The 12,856-nt window shown below is 34.0% G+C and overlaps 1 protein-coding gene across 7 annotated transcripts in view; it reads right to left on the reverse strand.

Moving 5' to 3' along the window:
* Nucleotides 1-12,856, reverse strand: part of LOC120628168 (homeobox protein cut) — a 193,036-nt gene that overhangs the window by 90,504 nt on the left and 89,676 nt on the right. For all 7 annotated transcript variants that reach the window (XM_039896406.1, XM_039896404.1, XM_039896401.1 and 4 more), the window contains exon 3: nt 2,779-3,108. In XM_039896406.1, the coding sequence (XP_039752340.1) occupies nt 2,779-3,108 (330 nt within the window). The remainder of the gene's footprint in view (nt 1-2,778; nt 3,109-12,856) is intronic.

Genomic DNA, 12,856 nt, shown 5'->3' on the forward strand with positions numbered 1-12,856 from the left:
TCCTAGATATTTACCTACCTGAAAACGAAACCTACAAATACTAAACATATGCACGTTTACTTTCTTCTCTGCCGATGAAAGGGATGTAGAGATTAGAAGAAACGTTGCCCGTATGGGGCTAAGCAAGCTTCTGCTCTTCGAGCCACAGAAGTGGAAGACGCTGATATCTTAACTTCGGGCTGATAACAGAATTTCTCAACAGAAAAAATTTCATTATAAATTTGGCACCACCAGAGAATCCAAGTTTCTTCATTATCAGCGATCTAACCTTGGCTATAGCGATTAACTGAGGCATTGGCGTATCCAATTTCCTAACTCCGGACTGGTACTGCGATATTTTTAACAGAAAAGCCCAATACAAGCTTTTAAAACACAATGATTGATCTATATACCTCTCGGTTCCAATCAAATTCACTAATTGCAAATTTGTTATTTCGAAATGATTTGGTAGGTTGCTTGTTTTTTTTTTTTGGCATGGTGGAAAAGATTTATTAATACCTCCTTTATGTTATGTTAAGCGGTTATGTAGGACTCTGAAGGGAGTTACACCCGAACTAAAAATGTCCACGGCACATTTTTCTTGTTAGCTTTACTACGCCCGTATATACTTACTGAAAGGTCAGTCGCATCTGCTATTTCCACCATCATGCCCGAACGTCTAAAACCAAGAGGTCATTCTTCGAAGCAACTCTTGTTTAATTGGTCTATACAGAGCTTGTTTGTAATACCACGTGATATTTATTTAGTGCAAGGATTACCGACGTTCGGTACCGATCAATCATTCCATTGAACATATCCTGTTCGCTCGCTATAGGGTTGCCTTTATTGATTATCGATGATATTGTATCAAGAACATCGATTTTTATTAAATTACAACTACGATTATAACGATATTAAAATCGAGAATGGTATTCTTCTATCGTGAGAAGTAGACTGTCCATAATGAAGATGAGTTTGTTTGTCCTTACTTTACGGAATAATTAAGGAACCAATGAACTTAATATTTGGTATAGATTTAATTAATAGGACGGAGAGTAACATAAGTTAAAATACTAACCGTTAGTTTTACTGGGATTAAATCCCAGTAAAACTAACGGTTTCCACAGGATTTGTAAAAAACAGTAATAAACGCAGACGAAGAAGCCGGGCAACAGCTAGTTTATAATAATTGAAAAATAATTAGGTTCAGTTTGCTTCAAACAGCATCACGCGGACGTGCTCATGACCTAAGCTCCCGGACAGCATTGCAAATTTTTAGGCCTGTACAAACTAAATAAGTGTAAATAAAGTCAAGCTATTTCGTAATTATTGATATTTATATTGTCACTTCGATTTTCCTATCAATCTTCTGTTAAAGAAGGCATGCTTATAAAAAACCCGTAATTTAAATACCGTAATTTAAACGATGTAAATGAACTTGAACTTATATGTGTTGGTGCTTTTGTAGTGGACCAATAAAAAAATCTTCCATGGCAATTAAAAAGTTCAAAAATAGCAAACAATGATGATATTAAAAGTTATTAAACCTACATTTTTAAACAGCGGTTATTAAGCATAAAATATTTTTTGTTGCCTATATCAATTAAGTGTTAATGATTCTAAATGTTATTTCTAAGTTGAAGAGAAATGCTTTGTTAATTGGACACTATATCTTAGGTCTCATGACTCAATTATCCGAAACTTGACCTCTTCAAATCAAATATTTAGCCAGTGCTGGGTTTGAGCGATTTTACTAACTTAAGAAGTGTGTAATGATCACTTTGTTTTTCTTTAAGCTAAATTTATCATGTTACGTGAACTAAAGAAAATTGGCACTATTCTATTATTAAAAAACCGTGATAGCCTAGTGGTTAGGGCTTGAGCCTTCCATCGACTTCCATCATCACTTAAATTTTTCTCGGTTATGTGCGTTTAATATCACTTGCTTTATAGTTGATGGACAACTTCAAGAGGAAATCTGCATGCCCATAATGTTCATCAATAGTTGTGAAGTCTACTGATCTCCACTAGGCCCGCGTAGTGTACTACAATCTATTCGTATTTCCTTCCCATTATGAGCGGAGTCGGTGTCCCGTAGTGAGCCAGAAACGCGTTGATTCTACAATACAATATATAGGACGCAAATATTTTATACCCAAATTATATCCACTACAGTTGTTTAACCCCATTAATGAAGTACATATAAATATTGGACGGATGACATCAAGCGAGTTGCACAAGACCGTAATATTTGGAACTCCCTACATAAGACCTATGTCCAGCAGTGGACGTCCATTGGTTGTTAGATGATGGTGATATAAATATTAATGTTAAAAAATGAGTTATCGATACTCTACCGTCCCTAAACGTAGCCAACTGTCAAATCCAATTCAACGTTGCCCCCGCGCATGTAATTGATTTATTGATCGTACGTTACATTCGATACGCGATGGCAGTGCGCGCGCACCGCAAGGCTATTGCATCCTTTAACTATAATTTTCTAGCCAGTTAACCGAGTGACCTCATAGACACAACTCATCCTTCCCTATACGGGATGTAATGATATATCCATTTTGATATCCTTAAGTGTCAGCTTTATTGATTGATTTGGGATATTTTTTTATGAGGATTATCTTTTAAAATAAATTTTGTTATTGAACATAAATAATTTAGAATTAATTTAATTTAATTATTACGCTTATAATCAATTATTAACAGGCTCAGCTTTTCATATAGCCCGATTTCCTGTAGACACTAAGTATATTTTTTACTTAAGCAATACAAATGTTTTATCCTTACCTCTTTTTCTTTCGCAGCTAGCTCGTTTTCCAAGTTACTGCTCTGATTAACTACGGGGCTACTTCTGGAGGAGTTACTGTTACTCCTTGCTGTGGCGGCCATTTCTATTTTTTGTTCTATATCTTCATCAATATCTGGCGATCTTCTTTTCTCTTCTTTAATATCTGGACTAAATCTATCGGGTATTCTTGTTTCTGTTGCCTGATCTCTTGTGGGTTCTATGTGAGAGCCATTGGTTTTTAGGGGTACTGTCGCTTGGAGGGGCGTCGGACTGGTGGTAGCTAGCTGTTCTTTCAGCGTCGTTACCTCCTTTTCCGCCAAGGTAGCTCGCTGAAACAAACAAAGGCGACAATTAGTACCGCTATATTATTTTACAGTCTTTTACTAACGTTTTGCTAGCCAACTATAATAAAAATTACTTAAAGCACAATTTACAATTCATTGTACTTCGTGAGTTAACGTTAAGTTATCGAGACTTCACGCTTATTCATATTGTTACTGAGTTTGTTGAAATTATGCATTTGATTTTAGACTCAATTTCTTATGTATTACGGCTTGTCAAGGTGTGCATTATTAGTCTTGGCGTAGTGCAATAGAGGAAACATCGATTCGCATTCGCTTTTCCACGTGTTGTGTTTAATCTAATTATTAATCAGTTCCCATAGCCTATTTGTTCTTGTGACCGGTGACGTAGAATCCTTTGTGCTACTTCCTGTCCCATTCATTGCCTGTTCATTTGGTAATCTCTAGATCTCATTAAAACGGATGCGTAATGTTGATTATTGGCCGGTACAAAAATACCTTTTTTATTTGCTAACTACTCGACCGTTGTGGCTTTGTCTGCGTTAATGGATAAAACTGCATTTTCATTACAATCTGCATTGTTTTTATGGACAATAGCATTCAATATTGGTTAATTAAAATTTTTATTGGTCACGGTGATAAAATGGAGGTGTTGTTAATCATAGCATCAATAAAAAAATTAGGCAACATATGACATCGTATATCAGGTTGATAATCTTAATGACTCCGTGTTCACGGTAACACTAAAAGTTTTCAGAATAAGAAAATTTGCGAATAATCAGTTCATAGCCACCATAAAGCAAGCCAATAAAACCGGTGAAATTGATCGCTTTCAAGCAAGATTTGAGTAATTAAAGCAAATGATGGAAAAATATTTGAAATGCACGCTGCGTGGGCGCGTGACTTGGACAGATAACATCGTCTGTTGTACTGCTTAGGGTGTTGGTAGACTGGGTGAGTTATACATTACTTTAACATCAACGATTTCCAGTAAACCGAACTATTCAAGCTTAATGTAGACTCTGAGATAATACGGTAAGTAAAATTACCGTATTATCTATATATATTAAAAACTGAAACAAACCAACTGCAATACTAATATTATAAAGATGAAAGTATAACTGTTTGTATATTCTTCCTTCACGCCTTAACTAATTTAACAATCAATTTTATTTTTGGGATGAAGATAGTGGGAAGGACGAGGGCTACTTTTTATTCCAGGAAAACAAACAGTATCCATGGGTTTGAAGAAAACTGTAATAAATGCGGTCGAAGAACGATGGTGAAAGCTGACGAACTATTGAGGAACCCTCATATATTTTCAAAGTTGGTTGTCAAAATAATAATAGCCTGGTGGACGGTTTCAGCTACGGCGTATAAACTATACAGGTATTGGATTAAAAACATTTCGGCCCCTTCTATGTTTGAGCGCATCCACTTTAGACTGCATCATAATAAATTTAGCTTTTTATATACGCTAACATTAAAGCACATCCAGCCTTAGTCTCGCAATAACTTAAACTGGCTCGACAGATTTTTATGTTACTTTCTGTATCTGCCAGGCCCACTAGTATAGAATACAATCATTTTAATAGGTGACTTACGCTCGATCGTTATTATTGAAGTGACTCACATGTAACGTTATATTTTGTTATCCACATTTTGTATTTGATATAGGCTAAATATAATTAACATACTAGTTAGAACTTAACATTGTACTGTTATCATCGCCTTTTGGGTTTTCACGTTATTCCTTCATCAATATCATAATATTTATCTTAGATATTTTCATAATATAATTTTCTTCTAGTTGCAGTCCTCTTATCTTCACGTAATGCTGTTAACGTAAATTCTTGTGATCATAGAAAGTAAACAGATTTAATAGTTTGGTGAACAGATAATACATTAGTGTGACAAATTTTATTTACTTAGTATATAATTCATACTTTTATCATAAGGAAACATAATACAACAGAGCAAATATTAGTTACGTAGTTAATGCAACTGTACTACAAGAGTAGATATTTATGGCAATATTCTTCAATTAATTACAAGTAATTAACTGAAGCACATTGTAATAAATATCTAGTATATTGAGATCATGAACATCTCAAACTCTTCCATACACTGTTCATCAAGTACTCGACAGCTTTACTCGTAATTGGCTGCCTCTATTTCTTGTGCATTATTGCATGAAGCCTTATAGATATTGCGTCCACGCACATTTCACGTGATGCGATGAAATCAGTGATTGCTGGATTAATAGCGTAGATTCAACCGACAATTAGTGCTTATCACTCATTCAATTTATTTGTTTGATTGCTCCTTTCATAGTTTTAAAAGCATCGGCTTATGATTAAAATTTTCCTCAGAGAAATAATACATAGTCAAAATATCTTTCGTAGCATCAATGAGCTTTTCAATTTAACCATAATTCTTTGATGAATGGATCCCAGTCTCATTACTGTAAGTTTCAACTATTGTAACTGGGCTGTGTTGAGTATTGGTGATAATAATAATCTTTTATTTACGTTTCTTAACTTACTTCAGACACTCGTAGATGTAAAGTGTCACGTTAGTTAAATTGTATTATTTTTTGACATTAAATTAATGTTTTCGAAATCTATAAATAGAAACGCTTATAGAGGTGACAGAGCATTTGTGACACGTTCAACTCATAATCAGCATCATGATTCAGACAATAACGACAGCAGTGATCAATCACACTCAATTGCCGCAGAAGATGTTACGTAAGTGTGCGACAATACTTTAGTTTCAGCCTACGTTCGAGGATTAAGTGGGAGGCATGTTAACAGAAAGAACAAATAGATTCAGTGGTGTATTAATCTAGATATATTTATTATAAATAGGCATTGTTATTGGCAGAGTACTCATTTCCTGGAAATATAAACAGATCTGTGAATACATGTGATCACATTTTCTACATTTTTAATCAAGTCGTTGGATGATAAATTTATTTTTTTAGCAGCAATTTGGCTGCATTTATAGTTAAGCATTAAAGATTTGGACTGTGATAACCATTATTAGAAATAAATTAGTAGATACTTTAAAAGTCAGTGTAAACATAATGATCTAAAGCGCAGAAAATACAGTGAAATCAGCTACAATGGTTAACAATATGGAAGATTACATGAATTTATAATTTGAAGTAGACGTTCTAATTCCAATTATATAAAACCATTTCAATTTTCAACCGAATAATCTTATGTTTACAACTAGAAAGTTAGAAAATGTTCGAAAGCGATGCAAGCATTGCGGTCATTCATTAAAAATCATGAATGTTTGCCTACTCAATTACACACGTCGAGGTTCAAGCGAGTTTAATTGTGTGAACGGTAACATAAAATGTAATAAATATAATTTTGGACCATTAAAAATAACCGAAATTTCAAATATTAGAAGAAATTTTTATAATTACGATTGTAACGGCGCTGCGACAACTCCCAAATACTTTAATGTGAGAAAACTTCACAATGACGAAAGTCTATGGACATGATAATTAGACATTGATTTATTTAGTTTTATACAAACAATAGTAATGCCATAGATAACAATGAGACTGGACTGCAGTTTGGAATTATTCTTAATGTTCGAGAGGTAATTGCTCTACTAATTATTATTTTTGCAAATCTTTTATTAATCACCAGTGGCGAGGTGAATTTTTATCAATCTTAGATGAATAGCTGTAATTAAAATTATAATTACATAAGTTACCTTTCTTAAGTATTCATTGAAGTTCTTTTTTTTTTGGGTTATTATCGTAATCCTCAATCATTCAAACTGTATAATATTAATTTTTAAACGTTAAATGTTTAATTTAATGTATATCACTAAAAGCCTGCGATCTCAAACTTTTACCTCGGCATTTATCACGAAACAAACAAATCGAACCCGATTAGTGGCAGACAATGGCGATGTTTCGAACAATACAACCTTCAATCCCACCGCGTCTGTATTAATTTCTGTCCTTTCATCGGTATTCATCAATCGGACCTCTATTTAATAAATTTTGGAATAGCTTAATCAAAGTTTGAGAATTGTTATTTTGTTAGCGTCGCAACTGGGACGAACATCCAAATAATTAAAAGATTCAGATAACAAATTAAGAATCGATATAATCGTTTGTGTTTTCAGCTTTTTTCATAAGAGCTCAATAATGTCTAGAAAAGTATAAAAATCTAAGTATACTTTTAATTTATCGTTAAAATTTTACGAGATGAAGGAACGGCAGGACGAAGTATTTCCACGATGGAATGAAATAAATATTTGTGCAGAAAAGCAGCATTGAAGATCATTGGGTATCTTAAAGTTGTTTTTTTTAGCTTTCTTGCTAGTAAAATAAACTAATAAGCTAAAGTAAGTATTTGATGGTTACAATAAAATTTAATACATCATTATTTTAGTTTAACTACTAGGTTACTGTTTTACAAAGATTGTCTTTATTTATGATAATTTCATGCATCAAAACTCAGAGACTATATTTTTTAATACTTGATAAATTTTACTGTTTCCATTATATCTTCGGTTTCTGTGCCCGTGTGCGGTACAAGTAATTGTGCTAAAGTCACAAAAACTAATTAGATAAGTTCAGTTAGAATTGAAAATAATTAAATGTGTATGATAAAGATATGCATAAAATACTAGATTCACAAGTAAATCGCGTTAAACTAGTTGAATCATTAACCAAGTATACCGCTATCGTAACGATTCCTCCCGTGAGACTCTGAACACTTTAATCTATTGCTTAAACAGTTGAATTTTGTGATGGTTCAGATAGATAACAGTTCTTTGTTAAATTCGTAGCTAGTGAACGAATCGGTGAAGATTTAATTACTACTTATAAGCCACTTGCTTTTGATGGTCAATTTGGAATGACTAATAAACTTAAGGTTAATAATACGTGAATTTAGAATTGGAATAATCAAAATATTTTCTCTTTAAAAATTGTATTTTGACACGGTGCATGCTATCGCGATTTTTTAATTAGCTTAAGATGATCGCACGTTATTAGGCGAGTTTCGTACAAAGCGAATTATGTAAATGTCGTTAGACGACGTCATCTTTTGTATAATTTAAATTTCTGATTAACTATTTATAAGCAGCCTAGGCTTGGAAATAATAAGTAATCCATCAAAAAGGTATATTGTAAATTCTAGGTAATTCGAAGTTTTGTGTTAAAAAGAGTCGTGGACTGAAATTCTTTCATTGCTGAATTTTTTGTTATTGATCTGAATGGCTTTTAGTATGTTAATTTAACTTTGTGTTTGTCGAATATAGGGAATATTCGATAGCATACTTATATATTGAAATGTATGTTTTTATTGTGAAATCGGCACCAGATCTGTTAACTCACCGTCTGACTCAGTGTCAATTCAAAACTCATCTTACGAGTAAATTTTCAACACTATGACTATATATTTCGTTTTGATACTATTGTCTATATTTATTTAGTTAAAGATTAATATTTAATTTGCTATTTCTATCTGATGTTTTTTCCTCTAGGGAATAACCTGCGTTTAACAGAAGAAACAAACCTACTTCATGATTACAAGAACTTTGAATACGATATAGGTACTTAATTAATTTACTTTTATTATTTATCTGTATGTATTTATACACATAAAAGGGGTTAATTATGTAGTTTTAATTAAGACTAATATTAAAATTACTAAAATATTTGTTTGGAATTGGAGAGGAGGAGAGAGGAGAACAAGAACAAGATATTAATTAAAGTTCCTTTTTTAGAAAAAACAGAGGTCAATAAGTGGCTAGTTAAACAAGAGGTTACACAAAGTTTTATGATGACTGTAGGACCGTAAACAAAGAAGTTAACATGTTGATTTTCTGACATAAGCATAATTTTTATTTATTGGTTGAATTGATTAAAAAAAAACGTGTTTGATTCAGTCAAAATGGCTGAACTACATCTATACAATTTGGATATTCAAGATTTAACTCTTGATTGGCTGACAATAATTCATTCGCAGTAGAAGAATAAGAAGAATAAATTCTTTATTTGACGTAAATTTATAATAATGCAAAAAAAAATAGGAAAGCACTTATTTATATACAAAGGCAATCTTATTTCTGAAAAAAATCTCATACAGTAGATTGATCAACCCTAAAATTTAAACCATAGTACATTTTTTTTCAACACTTCTAAGTTTTCATACCTTTAAATTATCGACTGACGTCAAAATTGCTTACTCAGTCGTTTTAAAATATAATAGTTACGAGTATGTTATCGAAACTAGGTCAGACAACAAGAGAATAAGTTGCGGCAAATGTACAGATTTTATTTAACCCACATTTTACAGATATTACCTATGCAGTTACGCAAAATATAGAGAACGCTACTTTAATACAAAATATTGCACTGGAAAATCGGAAAACATTACCGAAGGCACACATCGAAAAAAATGTACATAATTTTTACGTAGCTCCTCGCTGTGTGCGAGCATTATGTTAATTAATTCGACAGAAATTACTGGTAACATTTTCAAACATAACTGTATAGCCTTCGCTAATGTGGAAATGTAATCTAAAAATCGTAAAGCCGAAATAAAAATTACATTTAATTAAGACCGATGCGGTGTGCCCAATTAATATGATACATGAAGAGATGAGATCTGATAACGGTGTAGCCGTGAATTTCAATGAATACATCCGCTCCTAAATCATAATACATAAAGCGGTTTTAAGCGATAATAAAAGAGAATACCTACGTTTATATGCGTAGAGACAGTGATGCTAACCTGGTAATACAGCTTTATAATTTCTCTTAAAGTCTTTAAGGATTTCTATCAGTAAAGGATTCTTTAGGTCTTGCTGACCCAGTGGCTTGTAGATCAGATAAGACACAGTGGTCAAGGCCCTTGCGCGGGTGTATTGTGGTACAATGTGGCTAAGCTAAGCGATCACTAACCCGTATGCTCAGTGTGATGATTGGGCAAACCCACTCCTTGGGAGAGACGTTTAGACCAGCAGTAGTCTTAAAGGATTTTAATACCTCCTAGGGTTCAGATCTTTCCCATCTTGATCAGAAAGTATTTTTCCATTTTCTTTAACAAAGCTCAACCTTTCCATGGTCTACGTTAAAAAACTTCACTGACCTACAGAGTTCTCCGCTGAAAGAAAGGTCCTTTGACCTAGAGAAAATTACATAACTTTGACTAATTTTCACCTTATCAGCGCAAAGAAAAACCCGAATTAATTAAGCCCCCATGTATTGACAGGCGAACCCTACGGCCGAGACCACCCTCGCCCAAGGAGACCCGTCCTTTATCATATTTATTTTATTTCAATTCGTACGAATTTAATCCTTTTCCATTAATTAGTGACCGCTCCCCGTGTAATGCGGGCCGACCCTTGTGCGTTAATTTTTCTTCGGCAGACGACGGGGTTAGATCAGGAGGTTTTTGTGGGGCTATCGGAATTGCCTTTATTTGTGTGCTCGGGTCAGGTGTCTAAGAATAATGGACGAAAGGTTGTACCTGCGGACTCTCCCTTTGTGGATTTCACTAACTGTAATACCACACACAACGATACAACGAAGTGTCTAAGGTATTTGACCACAAGTTCACGTTACACTAGTGCCGTGTGCTGACGGTAAATAAGATGACAGTTTTTACTATCATTCCTCTTACCGCGGGTATCGTACGAGGCGACAAAGCGAGACGGAAGGGCAGCGGCGTCCTCTGTGCTACTACTACCGTCAACCACGATCACCAATGCGGCTGCCCAGAGTGGTGATAATAGGCAAAGGAAAGGCCCTTAGTTTAGAAGTGAACTGTTATTGATTGATACTTTTGATCTGATGGTAAGAAAATTTCACTAAGACTGAACGTGCTTGCAGGTTTATAAATTGGGTTTTTGAACTGATTGATTTGTCAAAAACTTAGGTGAGATAAAGGTGTGCAATCCTAATCTAATGTGAGGTTCACTTTGCGTTAAGATAGGCAGGAGATTGAAAGAGAGTTTACTACAATTTGGCTAACCAGTTGAGGTCGAGCAAAAGTCTACCAGCAACTGATAGAAACCAAGGACTGGAAGACGGCTTCTTACCAGGATGATCCGATGCCGATTCCTTTGATACGGATCGGATATACATGACATAATTAAGAGACAGTTTAGAAGTATTTCCGGTTATCGGTGCAACAGAGTCCGGAAAACTTGACGTTCAGAGTTCAGACCGTTACGAAGGTCTTCGAATCTAAGGATCTTCCAATCCTACAAATCAATAACTCGAAGTAATAAAGCTCTATTGAAATTTAAAAGGTGACAGTTTTGAGCTTCACCAAGTGACTGCACTAAGGTGACTGCAGATAAAAGGGTAAAGGCGAATCATCCCCATATTTTCATACAAGTAACTAATATTCTTTACAAATAAAAACTGGGCTCCAAACAATCCGGTAATCCACTTTTCCTTCGATACAAATTAATCTCTGCAAATGCGGTCCACTCATTTTGGAGCTACGGTGCTGCAAACAAAAAAGAATTGAGTGCAATTTGCTCTTCATCTTTCTAAAATATTTCGCGAATATTTTCATAAGTACACGATTCACGATTGTCATTGTGAACATTTTTTATATAAGTATTAGCTCAAAACATTTAAGGCTTACGGGGTTCTGTTTTGGTCTAGTGAACACAGCGCTACATGAGAATGCATAGAACTGGACATTTAAGAGATCACATTATCTTTTTATCAAACTGAAATAAATTTCATTATATTTAAGTGTTCACTTTTGTACCTTTACAAATTAAAAAAAAAATTACCTATTTATTACCATTTCATATTGCCGTTGTAAATATACCTACCTATACAATTGTATGATTTTTTTCATAAAAGATACTTTCTTACGAACCCTCAATACATTAATGGTACGACTATTTATAAGACTAGTTTTTGGTTTAAGTTTCCATTCTAAAACCTTTCTTTTCATAAAAAGCGATCATGTCTATCTGTTATTGCTGCGTTATAGAAGGGCAAACTAATAAACAAATTTTCGTATTCAGGTATATAATATACTTGATGCCGGCAATTAAACGCCGTGTCTATTTTGTTGTAAGGCTCATAATTTTTCAAGTTTATTTACCTATATCGGGCCTTTGTCTGCAGCCCCTCGGCTGTCCCGTCCTTTATATTTGTATCAATTTGTTATTATGATGATACCATACAATTTTAAGAAAGCGGAGATAGCTTAGTGGGTGTTACTTCGACTTCACTTTCGGGGTGCAGAGTTCGAACCCCAGCACGCACCACTAACTTTTCTAAGTTACGTGCTTAAAACGCACAACACATAATTAAAGTATCACTTTCTTTAAAGGTGAAGGAATAAATCGTGAATAAACCTGCATGCATGAGAGTTCTCCATAATGTTCTCAAAGGTGTGTGGAGTGTACCAATCCGCACTGGGCCAGCGTGGAGGAGGGTCGCCGGTGGTGGTGATGATGATGATGATAACAAAATTTAAACATTTAAAAATTTCAAAATTGTCTATTTTAAGACAAACTCTTTGAACTTCTGACTTTTAAGATATCTCTGCACTTTGTGTAAGTTTTCAATAAACAAAGCGGGAGTAAATCTGTAATTTTTTGCCCTACAACTCCGTACAAATTTGGTAGACGTAACGTATACTTTCAAACTTTTGTTTCGGAGCTTTTTAAAGTGCATACTCAAGGTCTGGTATCCCAGATTAATAAGTGCGAAAGGATCAAAGTTATAGTATTTGTCAAGGATTCTTTTCATTCCAGA

Source organism: Pararge aegeria, chromosome 12 (assembly GCF_905163445.1).
Source record: "Pararge aegeria chromosome 12, ilParAegt1.1, whole genome shotgun sequence".
In the NCBI taxonomy this organism is placed as follows: Eukaryota; Metazoa; Arthropoda; class Insecta; order Lepidoptera; family Nymphalidae; genus Pararge; species Pararge aegeria.